Source organism: Simochromis diagramma, unplaced genomic scaffold (genome assembly GCF_900408965.1).
Source record: "Simochromis diagramma unplaced genomic scaffold, fSimDia1.1 OVJJ01000699.1, whole genome shotgun sequence".
Classification (NCBI taxonomy): domain Eukaryota; kingdom Metazoa; phylum Chordata; class Actinopteri; order Cichliformes; family Cichlidae; genus Simochromis; species Simochromis diagramma.
The window spans coordinates 433,858-448,000 of NW_024387495.1; the positions used below are offsets into that span (position 1 = coordinate 433,858).

General features: G+C 43.8%; 2 protein-coding genes across 4 annotated transcripts in view; one reads left to right on the top strand and one right to left on the bottom strand.

Annotated features, from left to right (window-relative positions):
- Positions 1–1,773: 1,773 nt before the first annotated feature.
- LOC120725654 (monocarboxylate transporter 4-like) lies at positions 1,774–4,465 on the bottom strand. Its single transcript, XM_040018636.1, has 5 exons — positions 4,211–4,465; positions 3,986–4,129; positions 3,205–3,806; positions 2,884–3,064; positions 1,774–2,249 (listed from the first exon to the last, which is right to left on the bottom strand). The coding sequence occupies exons 1-5, from the start codon at positions 4,431–4,433 to the stop codon at positions 1,948–1,950; spliced, it is 1,452 nt and encodes a 483-aa protein (XP_039874570.1). The 5' UTR covers positions 4,434–4,465; the 3' UTR covers positions 1,774–1,947.
- A 1,719-nt stretch (positions 4,466–6,184) lies between these two features.
- The window catches only part of ccdc57 (coiled-coil domain containing 57), a 31,800-nt gene continuing 23,841 nt past the window's right edge, over positions 6,185–14,143 (top strand). For 2 of the 3 annotated variants that reach the window (XR_005694165.1, XM_040018634.1), the window contains exons 1-4: positions 6,185–6,919; positions 11,385–11,459; positions 13,331–13,489; positions 13,613–13,775. Coding sequence is in view for 2 of the 3 variants with exons in the window: in XM_040018634.1 (XP_039874568.1) it covers positions 11,416–11,459; positions 13,331–13,489; positions 13,613–13,775 (366 nt within the window). In the remaining variant the exon portion in view is untranslated. Of the gene's footprint in view, positions 6,920–11,384; positions 11,460–12,956; positions 13,490–13,612; positions 13,776–14,143 lie in introns of those variants that run through there. The other variant, XM_040018635.1, reaches the window with a different exon arrangement.

Genomic DNA, 14,143 nt, shown 5'->3' on the forward strand with positions numbered 1-14,143 from the left:
GTATGTTATAATGTACACGGTATGAAGTATGTTGTGAATATTCTATAACTATAAGTATGTACAGGCTGTAGTGAGTACAAGCTATGTACAGGCTATGAACAGGATATAAATATGAAAAACTATACAGAATATGAAATAAATAACTTTACAGAATCTGAGATATACAGCTATACAGAAATGGGAACTATGCAAGTTGTAAACAGTTGTAGGATTAAAGATTATCGAATGTACAGAATGATTATTTACACAGAGCTATACAGTAGTGCAGTTAAGATAAGTGAGGGTGTAGATAGTTTCTACAGAGGTGCTAGTGCTAGTGGTTGTGAGTGGTGGTTCAGTCCATGTTATTATTGTGTGTTTGAGGGTACAGTTGTCCATTGTGGGTGTGTGTATGTTCAGTCCATGAGTTTAACGTGGGTCAGATGTCAGGAGGCAGAGTTCAGGAGTCTGACAGCTGTCAGGTAAGTTGTTCACTTTGTCTTCACAGTACTGATGTAAGGATCCTTGGGAGGGAGTAGAAATGTCAAAGTGAGGTCAGAGGTGACGTGTTTAAAATCTTTCTACAGTATTTTCTGTAAATGGACAAACAGCACATGACAGTTTGTAGGTTCTAAAGCTTTTTGTCAAGTTTCCACCAATAAATCATCAAGTTGACTTTGAAGACTTATCATTGATTTATATTTGTCTCTGATAACGGGCAGCACGGTGGTTACACTGTCCTGACAGTTAGCACTGTCCTGAGTTCAGTTCCAGGTTAGGGTATCGAACTCAGGACCCTAACCCCATCAGCCCGGGGTCTGTGTGGAGTTTGTATTCTCCGGCTTCCTCCCACAAAGACATGCAGTTAGTGGGGATCGGTGTGAATGGTTGTCTGTGTGTTAGCCCTGCCACGGGCTGGCGACCTGTCCAGGGTGGACCCCGCCTCTCGCCCTATGACAGCTGTGATAGGCTCCAGCCCCCCAACGACCCTGATAAGTGGAAGACGGTGGACGGACTTTGATGACCTCAGTGGATGTCAGGCAAACTTTGAATGGATTGTTAACACTGGGCCACTCTACATGCCTGTTTCCAGTTATGCTTACAGATACAGTGACACCAGCGCTACCAAACACAGAAGTCACATTATTGTAACTGAGAAACGTCACAGCATTGCTCACAATGTGAGGGTGGGGCTGCAATAACCCTGCTATGCTTTCTAATGTTTCATATTAAGACTAATCTGTGTTGACTTTTCTCTGATTATTGTTTCATAATGAAGAAAGGTCAGATATTACCAAACACATATGAAAAACTCATCCAAACAACATGTAGTGTAAAAATAAATGTCTTGGAGACAGCAGCTAATCAGATATTTTAATTGTCGGGTTTGGATTCAGCACATTAAAATAATAAGAAACAGCACTCTATATGTGAAACAGATGACTTCTGAAATGTCCAGCAGAGTAAGACAAGCAGGTGAACAGCAGCAGTATATCATGAAGCCTTTTATGGGCATGTTGGATGACAACAGCCATTTTTTCTAAATATGTTTCCTGTTCTTGTATAATTTACCAAGAAACAGTTGCACAAATGAACCAGAGGAACCCACAGACTGAGCTGCAAACATGTTTTCTTTTATTAGCACGTCAAGCTTCACCCTGAAGACGAGCACGAGCTGCGTCTGCTCACAGACTCGGAGATGTGATTGAAAGCAGCTGAAGGATGTTTTTTACAGATGAGGAAGACCGATAACTAAAAAGATGATTCTACACTCAAACTGGTGATGAGTTTTTCCCTCTTACAGGTGTGGGGCGTTAGAGCCATTTCAGCTGAAAGCAGCTAGTGAACCTGTGACACTTGGATATACGTTTGTGATCAAATGTCAGCTCTTTCTTTTTTTTTTTACCGTAGCATCAGATCTTTCTGTGTATTATTGGTACAATTTATGCTATCTCGCTAATACTAATGTTAATTCCCGGTGTCTTCTGGTGCCTCCGTCACTGTCATGTCTTCCTGCACTTTCAAAACACAGACTTTTCCATTTTCTTTTCCCGTCTGCTCCTTTTTGCCTCTGTCGTGTTCTTCGTTTGCCGCCTGCTTAAGGCCCTCCAGCTCAGCGGCGCTTACGGCCATCTCAATCTTAGCCTGTCCATCTTCCCTCCTAATGCAAAGAAAGTTCCCGGTGGCAATGACAAAGGCAGATACTGTCACTTCACAGCCCGCCAACAGGAACACGTACATGTACTGATGGGTAGCGTCCAGGAGCCGACCTGGTGGAGAGTGCAACAGTGTTAGTATGAATGTCGTTCATTGTTCCTGTGATCACTTTATAAAAACAAGGAGGATACTAAGAAAGGGACACATGTAACGGTTGATTTGTGTCCATGCGTGTTAGAAAGATGGAGCCGAGTACATGACCTAGTGTTTGTCACTGACTATGGATGAAGCTGGTTATACCGAGGGTTGTTATTTTTGGTTTTATCTTAAACAGATACACAAAGTCAACATCTCTGTAAAAGACGTGACAGCTGATGTTCTTCGGGAAGCGCTGGGACAGCTATAGCTAGCTTAAGAGCATCTGAAGCTCAAACACTTTCAGTCTGGATCTACTCATGTTGGCTCAGGTGATTAAGTGGTAAACTTCACAGTACAAATCCATCCAGAAAAACCCCACCGTACTAGCTTTCTATTATTTTAATAATTATCATTAATATTGTTTTGCATCGAGGGCAACGTGGTGGTTGTAACCCTGTCCTCAGACATTTTCCCATGCAGACGTGAAGAGATGCAGATTAAACTGATAATCTGAGGATTAAGTGTTATTATACAGATGAGATATTTTACTTTAAATGTGGGCAGGATGGTAACCGAGAGAGAGCACCATCATTGCTTGGATACTCTGACCTGCTCCAGGAGGTCCCACCAGCACAGCAACAGCTTCCATTAGCAGCACCAGGCCGATGGCACTGGAAAACTTCTCTTTCCCCACAATGGCCATGAGGACCTCAAACTGAAGTGCTCCAACCATCCCGTATGATATACCAAAGAAAATACAGAAGACCACCAGACCAGCATAGTTCTTTGCCTGAAATGAGACAACAGGTTCCACACTACGTATACAGCCCAGTTTACAATATTCACTTATTACAACCCAGATCTGCAATCATTAAGACAACTCGCCAACTGGAAGCATTCTACTTGAAGAGGACTTGACTGCAATGTTACCTGTGATCCTATGATGTCAGTGCACCCATTGAAGATCATAGCGAAGCTGAAGAGATAGACGCTTCGAGGCCGCACACGCTTCATGCCTGCTATGAGTCCTGATGCAGGTCGGGCAAACATATCAACAAATCCTAAGATCGAGAGCAGCAGTGCTGAGTTGGTGTCCTTGTAGCCAAGGCCTTTAGCATAACTGACCACAAACACAGGCGGTACAAACAAGCCTAGCACCATCACAGAAGCTGCAATGGCATAGATTACAAAACCTCTGTCCTTGAACACACTGAAGTCCAATAGTTTCTTCTTTGCCTTCGGTTTGTCTGCAGCCAGCAGAGTGTTTTCTTCCAGCATCTGGGACTTCTTAGGGGTGGACAGGGGCCGCATGAGAGCACCACAGGCACAGCAGTTGAACAGCATGCCTCCTAGTATAAGGAATCCACCCCGCCAACCATACTGGTTTTGGAGACTCTGCCCCAATGGAGACAGACAGCATAGCGCCACAGGGCTGCCTGCTGCTGCCAAGCCATTGGCTAGAGGACGCTTCTCACTGAAGTAGCAGTTCAACATTATCAGAGATGGCTGGAAGTTCATTGCTAGACCCAGACCTGCAGAGAGACACAAGTATAGAGAAATGAGTCACACTGCAGGGTTAATGAATAATTGATTGATTATTGGATCAATTATTCAATTAAGACAGACAAGCAGACAGACAGACTGGTACTTGCCACTCTGAGCATAAATTTGTTCACAAAGTCTAAATATTTAACACTTTTTGTGACTCTACCTGTAATAACTCCAGTGCAGAGGTAAATATGTGTGATGCTTTTGGCAAAGGAAGCCAGAATCATTCCCACTGAAGCAAAGACTCCTCCAACCATCATCACCGGCCTACAGCCAAATCTGTTGACCAGCACGCTGCACAGAGGGCCTAAAAACACAGTTCATTGGTAAGTACACAGAATACGTGTGCAATCAGTTATTAGCAGTTTCATGTGTTATACTTGGGTACCTGTGCCATATAGCATGGCAAGCAGTATTGAGGAGATCCAAGCTGTGGCACTGTAGCCAACCTCAAACTCTTGAATAAGGTCCTTGAAGAAGATGCTGACAGCCTTGGGGAACGCGTACGAGAAGCCAGTGATGACGAAGCATCCCGCCAACACTGCCCAACCCCAGCCTCCATCTGGCGCCTTCACTCCAGGAGGTCCGTCACCCAACACTGCTCCTCCCATTATTTTCTGGGAGCTATGATGAGGTCAGTAACTGTAGACACATTGGTACAAAGCACAGACTTAATACAGCCATCAACCAACTCAATGCAACGCCTTAAAAGGAAGCCTGACAACAAAACATCAAAAGCTGTGCCACAGCTGCAGATTCTTCGATATGTGAGTAAATCATACTAAACAGACTTGCTCTCCAGTGCATCCATCGGAGTATGAATGTGTGTGAATGTGAGCTATAAAGCACTTAGAAAAAATGTGCTTGTGCGAATGGATGTGAATGGGTGAATGCACAAGTTGTGTAAAGCGCTTTGAGTGCTCAGATGAGTAGAAAAGCGCTATATAAGAACCAGTCCATTTACCATTATTATAGGGTCTACTGTACAATGAATGAATGAATGAATGAATGAATGCTTTATTGGCCATATGCAGGTTGCCCCACAGAGGAATAGGACCCCCCCCCAACTTACACACACAACAAAGACATCACATGGGAATACAGTCGGAGACCGGCAGCGTTGCAGAGAATAACATTGAAAAAAATTACACAACAATGGGAAAAGTACAAGAGGAAAAAAAGAGACCTCTTCACACGCTGGGCAACCTATGGGAGGACAGCATGAGAACAGGAAACAAAAAAAACTCCTCTGCACAGAGAGCACATTAATGTCCACAGCACAACATTAGAGCACATGACAAGCCACAGGGGATGGAAAGGGGGGTGGGGGGTAATCGAAGGAACACAGCAGTCGTCCTACACCATGCTATCATTTCAGCACGGTGCGCAGACCCGCTGTCTTCCCCCGCAGGAAACAAGCATCAAAGGCGTTTGGAAGGGAGGGGGATGAGTGCGTGCTTATCAGTGTAAGTGTGTGTGTATGCGTGTCCAGAGTTCAGCGGAGACAGTGTCCTTCGCTCTATCAGGCTAAGTAAACAGTCTGCCAGCCAACCCAGGTGGCCTTCGTGGGACGGGAAGAATAGTCATCACACAGTCGTTATCAGGGAGTTGTTTTGGTGGGCTCCAGCTTTGGGCCTAGCAGCTGGCGCCGTGGTGTCCAAATGTTGAATATTGTTGATTTCTCCTTTGTGAGCAGCTCGAATTTAGCCCTCCGACACTGGTCCCTCGATCTCCCGTTGGAGAGCCGCGAGCCTCCCCATGATGGTATCAAACTTCAGTTCCATGGTGTTGTCAGTCTTTTGATTCTGAGACCTCACAACTGCAGTGATCCGTTCCGTGATGTTTTCCAACTGTCGCTCAAGGGTGTCATTTTGAGCAGGCCTTTCTCTGATGTTTCCCCTCATACGCTCAATGGTGTCGTTTTGAGCCTTGAGGCGACTGCTGTTGTGATTTGGCGCTGTATTATGTATGTATGTATACACACACACACACATATATATATATATATATATATATTTGGGGGATAAAGTAAACAGCGAGGACAACTCCAAGATGGAAATAAGGGGTGGCTGGGTGTGAACAAAAACAGAAAGGACCCTGGAAATGGAAAGCAGGAGGCGCTGTTCCAGACAAGTGGCCATTTTTGGCAGCTGAATGGCACACTTCTTTGGCCAACGACACCGGAGAACGTGAGCTATCGTAAGAGAGGCAGTCGTATACTAGAGGAGATTTTTTTTCAATAAATATTAATGTTAGCCCGCGACTTTGTTCCAGTTTTGAATTTTGGCCCACTGTGTATTTGAGTTTGACACCCCTGAAAGTCATCTTGAGCCACAAACAACATTCGTGTAACAAGGTAGAAGCCGTAATCAGTTTTTGGCAGTGACTTATGTAACCTTTATTTATGCAGTTAAAAAAATCTCATTACCATTAAAAATGTCTTTTGTAAGAGTAAGCTGGCCAACAGGACAGCAGAAACGGCAGCAAATATTACAATAGTTCAGTAAAAATATTTTAAGTGAGGATAAAGGACCGGATTGGTTATAATGTAAGTACAATAACACAGAGTTATAAAGATACTCGAAAAACAGATAATTTTTTAATTCTATATATAACCCCTTTGTAAACCATGTTCGCCGAAGTCTGTTTACGAACATACGTAAAGATATTACACAGAAAAAATACACAGAAACATTGGAAATCACTTTTTGGCACAACACCGTGCTCCATCAGAACTATGTCAGGGTGGCGCTCCGTGATGCTGAGCACCGATCACTGCAGGCGGGACATGACTGTTATATATATTATTGTAATGGGACTTCCGAGCTGTCACTTCTAGAAGAACACGAAGTCCGTGCTACACTGTCCTCATCGCCCATCTGTCATCTCATACCAAACACAACATCGCACACAGTCTTGAACCCACAGCAGTAAACAGGAACCATGTCATCGCTGTAGCCGGGGAGCAATTTAGCCGACGCACGGTTTCCATGGAAACCGCTTACGTCGCAGGGGAATAAACCAAAAAGTTCACGCCAGCTGTGACATGGTGACTGCATGAAGACCAGGCCTGCAGGTGTGCACGTAGCTGTTTAAGGTAACCCAACGATAGGCGCGTGTGTGAGCGCGTGCTCGTTACGTCTATGCACTTCCTGTTTTCATCCGGTAACAGCAGGTTCAGGGACCGGGCTGTCTCTGCGCTCGCGGCAGGAGTGATGCACCGGCTACAGCACGCTGTGAGTGTAAAAGTTATACGTTTGTAACTTTATTTCTGCGGCTGCGCACCACTACTGTGATGGAAACAGCCACTGACGTCATCATTAAAGTACAGGCTAAAGAAGCACGTCATCGGTCAGCTTAGACCCTGGTCACTACTGTTGACTTCATCATCACTGCAGGTTTATCGTGCTCATATCGTCCACACACGCTGTGACAAAGCCCTCCCCCGTGACCTCCCTGAACTCCAACACACAGCCAACACAGTTTTTACTAATATGAACTGTGACATATGCAGCAGGGCTGAGCTATAACACGGTGTCCACCATAAATCTGTATATGACATACAGCACCCAGCTGTTCAGCACATGCGCACAGACAACAGTCAGAGTCACAGAGCTGGACCTCTGAAGCTGAAACTCCAGGACAGCAGCCTGAGTCCTGGAGAATATTGGACTTGAAACAGTGCAGCTGTGTAGTACTGTAGCTGTGTAGTACTGTAGCGGGGCACGTGGTGCATTGGGGAGGCCAATGTGTGACTGATTACTGTCATTGTGAAAAATGAAGCTGTTCCCGTCTTTCACATGTCTCACGGTGGGTCAAAATCTGTGTTCATCATTTCTGATGAGACCTCCAACACCACCCAGACGCTGGCAGAGCCTCCTGTTTTTACAGAGGGCTCTGGATGCTCGGACCTCTGTCCTGACCTCCTCTCTACATACTGACAGTGATTTGAACTCATTTGGATTCATCTCTGTCACACCTGCTGTCACTGGCCTCGGTGTTCTTGTGTAATTTGGCGTACTTCAGCATTTTCTCCGTTTCCTGTTTCTTTGGCGTTTTTTGTAGTCAGTGAAAGAAATGGGAACAAATGCAGTGTTTCTCCAACAGACTCCTTGTAACACAGTGCGTACAGGTACAATCTGACATTGATTCTTTTGTAAGTGTTATCAGGACCCAGCTGCAATGGTCCAGCTTTGAGGGCCAAGACCGTGAGTTTCATTCTTCTTCTTGGCTCTATACAGTTTTTGTTTGCTTACTTATTTACTGGTGTTATGTGTCGACACAACACTGGTTCATACCTTCAGTTAGGGACTTTTTATGTGTTTGAATGATTCATACACAGAGTTAATGAGATTGTTCACTGCACCATGGAGCTGGAAGTTACCTGGAATCCTCTGAATGAGTAACCAGGTTAGATAGATACATAACAAGGACCTTGATCCTCAAAGAGACTCAACATCATCTGTTTTTGGACGTAATCTGAAAACACACCACAATTAGTGCATGCATGCTAAAAAAAAAGGTTACTAATCCTTGTTGCCCAACACTCAATCAGACATCCACAACAGTGAGCCGGTGCAGCGTATCCATTAGAGTCTAATGAGCTCGGAAAGCAATCAGCTGACTGACTAGAAGTGAAGAAGCTGTTGGGCTGAGAGGTGAAGTGCAGTCCCTTTCTTGCTGACCTCCTTAGAAAACCACGACCTGGATGGAACGAGGACAACTTACCAGACAGACGAGGCGTTATCCCCTCATGTAGTTATTTTTCCAAAGTGGCAAAACCTGCACTGCATGTAAATTCAGTTAAATTCAATTTCTATAGCACCAAATCACAGCGGCAGCCTCAAGATACATCAAGCTGCAAGGTAACGATCCTACAGAGAGAAACTCCGTCCAATGACCCGCTGTGAGCACTTCTCACAGACGTCGAGTTATTTGCTTCAGGTTTTAGTCACATCCGTCCTGCAGGTCTAATGAATGGAGTTAAAGATGGTTTATTTTGTTTGCTGCAGATTGTGTGCAGCTCAGAGGTGTTTTTCACATGTTATTTCAATAACACAAGAATTATGGAGATCAGGTTCATTCAAGCCTTAACAGAATAAACGACTTTTCATTCACAGAGTAACACAAAGATCAAACTGTGTGGACCTGAAACGTCAGTATCTCAGCCTCATTTTAAACGACACTTACTGACGTGTGTATAAAGCTTTCATGCATCGCATCTCATGGTGCTGACAACATAAGGTGGACAGAGAAATTACGCTTTATTAATTCTGTTTGTGGCGGCGGGCCATAAAAAATCAGACCTAGGGCCATGATTGGCCCCCGGGCTGGACTTTGGACATCCCTGTTGTAGCTTCTCATTTATTGGAGAGTCAATCAAGGTGAATAAACAACTTAACTGTCTGCAAAGAAGTTTTAATTAACAAGCATGTGGCACAGTGTAAAGAGGAGGGCAGTGATTTCATTACAATTAGGATGTGTGTGTGTGTGTGTGTGTGTGTGTGTGTGTGTGTGTGTGTGTGTGTGTGTGTGTGTGGTCATCTTTCTTCTTAGAGGCGCTCTGTGTCTTTATATAATGCAAAGGTTTGTACACTGGCAGCACCACATGAATGTGAAAGCAGTGATATGTTTAATCCTAATAATGATTAATCGTCTTGACTATAGTCGTGCAGCTATAGATATAAAAAAACTGTGACTGCATTTATGATTATTGTTATGTACTTTACAGATGTTGTGGTCACTCTTATGATATTAAACCAGGCGAGGTTTTTCTGTAAACGGTAGAACATGAGCTGGTTATGGGCACGCTGTAGCATGCTGCAGGCGCGGGACATGAAGCATGTGGAGTGGAAAGGTCCACAGCTGTGCTTTAAAACAAACATTTTTTTCATTGTATTTAAACTGCACCTCATGATAACAATCATCTCAAGGCTCTTTGTAATACGATCACATGATCCTCTATGAGCCCGCTGACAACTGCGAGGAAAGAAGTCCCTTTCAACAGGAAGTGTCCTCCTACAGATGCAGGGTCAGTAAGGAGAGGACAGAGAGGTGAACTATAGAAATGCATGAGTGAAAACAGGTGAGTGAAGAGGAAACGCTCAGTGCATGGAGGCAGTCGGCCTGCAGCCTGAGGCCATAGCAGGCCATAGCAGCCAAACTCCAGGCTTCATCAGAGCGATTGAAGGCTCATCTTTAAAGTAGAGGCTGTCTGTCTCCTAAACTCAGACTAGCATTCAGCTCCATGTCTGGTAGAAATCTGTAATAATGTGAGAATATTTGTTTCATGTTCTGAGAAGGATGATGTGAAAACATGTGAACGTGTAACACCAGAACAATGTTGGTGTTGGAAATAATGAAGTAAGACCAGTGCAGCCGTGTGTTTGCAGTTACTCAGCAGTCAGGCTGTTCAGAGTGGGACGCTCATCAGCACTTTTTCATGTTTCTCTTTGTTATGATGAACTTGATTTGAACTTCTCTTTAAAGCCTGTAATTCACGCTGTCTTTGCATTTTTCATTGAAAATACTGAAAATGTTCTAATTGATTGTTTAATGTAAAGGCCTTTAAAAATCAGCAAACATTGTTGAAGCGTTGTTTGTTACTCGTCTGTCCACAGCGTGTCACTCCAGGCTCAGTGGACAAGTTACAGTCTGCTGTATTTTCATTGTGTTTTCATGCATATTAAAAGCACTGCGGTTATCTGTCCTCTGAGCCTACCATTCAAGCTTCTATCAAACTTTACGTAATGGCACCAGTTTGACATGTGAGCTCTGACAGGATGGAGGCAGGTTGCAAAAGATAGATTTCCTCACCTGCCTGTGTTGTTACCTGTGCACACAGAAAACTTTGGCTTTATTTGCACACATTTTGAAACATTCGTCTGCCTCTAGTGAAAACAATGGAGGTCTGTGGGCTATCAATAGACACTAAGACGTTGGATCTGGAAAGACAAATTGGTTTTGCCAAATATTTAAATGTCATTGTTTAATTTTCAATGCAACAAGCTCTGCAAACTAGATTCCATGCACCTCTATTGTCCCTGTTTAGATAACATGCAGTCCCCAAATGAAACCAGGACAGGGCTCTAGAACGATATCAGGAAATATGTCATTTGCAAAAATATGTTTCACAGTATGTTTAAGCTGTTGATTGAAGGCTCTAGTGGTCCACAGGCTGTGAGGATGACTGAGGAGCTCCGGGGGGGCGAGCAAAATAATGAGAAAGGTGAATCTGGAGAGGACAGTAACCATAACCACGCCCAGGGGCCGGAGCAGGACCACACATGCATGGGGTTAATTATTATTCCTGTCAGCTGTAATGACAGAATTAACAGTTAATTATTGAAAGTGATTGGAGGCCAGAGAGATCACACTGCACAGAGTCACTGTGTAACTTTGGCAGTGCTGCTGTCATGGTCCAGGGTTTGGGCTGTTTGGGATTGTTGCGTTACATTAACAAGTTTTATTTCAGTGCAACTGCGAGGAGTTGTCTTTACTTGAGTGATGTTATTTAAAGCTATGTAAAAGTGTGTGTGTGTGTGTGTGTGTGTGTGTTGCAGAATAAAAGAGCGTGGAGATGAGCTGAAACACATGGAGGACAAATTACAGGTGGAGCGAGACTACCACAATAAGAAGTAAGTCAGAGCCAAACTCTTTTGTAGAACCTCAATTTGAAATAACAGTGAGTCACTGTAGCCTTTGGAGTAACAGTGTTTTTGTCAGCTGTGTTTTTTAACCCTAACCAGCAGTAGCCTCAGTAAAACGAGTAAACAGCACCTATTGAGTTTAATGAAGTAATAAAGTTCTTATGATCCAATTGATCTTTCTGAGTTAACTTCAATAATTACTTCCTCCAAACCATCAACGTGTCTTTTAGACCCCATTCCTACAAAACTGCTCAAAGAAGTCCTGCCATTAATTAATTCTTCGATCTTAAATATGATCAACCTATCTCTAATAATCAGCTATGTACCACAGGCCTTCAAGCTGGCTGTAGTTAAACCTTTACTCAAAAAGCATCTCTAGACCCAGCAGTCTTAGCTAATTATAGGCCAATCTCCAACCTTCCTTTCATATCAAACATCCTTGAAAGAGTAGTTGTCAAACAGCTAACAGATCATCTGCAGAGGAATGGTTTATTTGAAGAGTTTCAGTCAGGTTTCAGAGCTCATCATTACCTTGGCCTCCAGTAACGCTGTGAGGAACCTTGGAGTCATTTTTGACCAGGACATGTCCTTCAACGCACATATTAAACAAATATGTAAGACTGCTTTCTTCCATTTGTGCAACATCTCTAAAATTAGAAATATCCTGTCTCAGAGTGACGCTGAAAAACTAGTTCATGCATTTATTACTTCCAGGCTGGACGACTGTAATTCATTATTATCAGGAAGTCCTAAAAACTCCCTGAAAAGCCTTCAGCTAATCCAAAATGCTGCAGCAAGAGTCCTGACAGGGACTAGAAAGAGAGAGCAGATTTCTCCTGTTTTGGCTTCCTGTTAAATCCAGAATTCAAAATCCTGCTCCTCACATACAAGGTCTTAAATAATCAGGCCCCATCTTATCTTAATGACCTTGTAGTACCATATCACCCTATTAGAGCACTTCGCTCTCGCTCTGCAGGCCTACTTGTTGTTCCTAGAGTATTTAAAAGTAGAATGGGAGGCAGAGCCTTCAGTTTTCAGACCCCTCTTCTGTGGAACCAGCTTCCAGTTTGGATTCAGGAGACAGACACTATCTCTACTTTCAAGATTAGGCTTCAAACTTTCCTTTTTGCTAAAGCATATAGTTAGGGCTGGACCAGGTGACCCTAAATCCTCCCTTAGTGATGCTGCATCATGATGCACTGAGTTTTCCTTTCCAGTCACCTTTCTCACTCACTATGTATTAATAGACCTCTCTGCATTGAATCATATCTGTTATTAATCTCTGTCTCTCTTCCACAGCATGTCTGTATCCTGTCTTCCTTCTCTCAGCCCAACCAATCACAGCAGATGGCCCCGCCCCTCCCTGAGCCTGGTTCTGCCGGAGGTTTCTTCCTGTTAAAAGGGAGTTTTTCCTTCCCACTGTCGCCAAAGTGCTTGCTCATAGGGGGCCATATGATTGTTGGGTTTTTTTCTCTGTATTATTGTACGATCTACTGTGCAACATAAAGCGCCTTGAGGTGACTGCTGTTGTGATTTGGTGCTGTATAAATAAAACTAAACTGAATTGAATTGAATGGAATTATGAATACTCAACGAGGAAGTGACCTAGGATTTTGAAACTGATACCATAGCTGCTAAAATTCTCACATGAGCTTTAATCACAGTGACCCTGACGTGAGAGGCGTGTGTGGATTAGCTTCCTGTCTCTCTCACAGCAGCATTTCATTTTACGTCCTCCTCCTCAGCCACCTTTTCTCGCCATGTGCCCTAAGGCTCAGTCCAACACACAGCAATATCACATATAAAATATAATAGCCCATATTTTAAGTACTAGTCTTATTCTGTCTGCATTTTCAAAGGCTTCACACAGAGCAGCCACAAATGTGGACTCAGTGGGACGAGTATGTCAGGCAGGTGTCCAGTGAAATGGTCCTGAAAGACACACAAATCATCAGCCTGCAGGAGAGAGAAACCACACTAAGGACTGAGCTGGAGCGGAGCAGGAAACAGACTGAAAGGTGAGAGGGGGAAAGAAGAAATACGAAGTCGGGAGTGCCATGGAGGTCCTTCCTGATGCATTGAATGGAGTAATAAACAGGGAGTATGGGCATCATCTTTTTGTATTTATAATTTCCTGTCAGGTACAAACAGCATCTGAGAGCTGGCCTCAACAGAGAGAAAGTCTTGGAGAAGAACAGAGTGCAGATGGAGCTGGAATGGCAGCGACGCTTTGAAGATGTAAAGGCAGACTACTACCTTGCAAACGAGCAGCTAATACAAGACCTGATCGAGGCCAGAGACCAGGTCAGCGGCTCACACATAACCCAACCCATTCAATAGAGTGTGCACTTTAGCACTAATGCTAACTGAAATACCTGCAGTGATGCAAAGCTGGACAGTTCACTGCAGGACAGAAAAAAGAGACTTTTTTCACGTGTTTTCTGTTACACGCGTGTTCATGTCAGCAGGTGTCATTTAAAAAATGAGAGGCGAGAACACATCAGATCTACGCTGATACAGACTGATGGTAGTGCTGGGAATGAAAGGACTGACTGATGGACATGATTAACTACAGAGAGATTCGGATGCAGCAGGCTAGTCTGTGTGGATGACATTTCTTTGTAGCAGTTAGAGATGATACTGAGGAGTTTGTATGGTCCTCACGTTGCCTG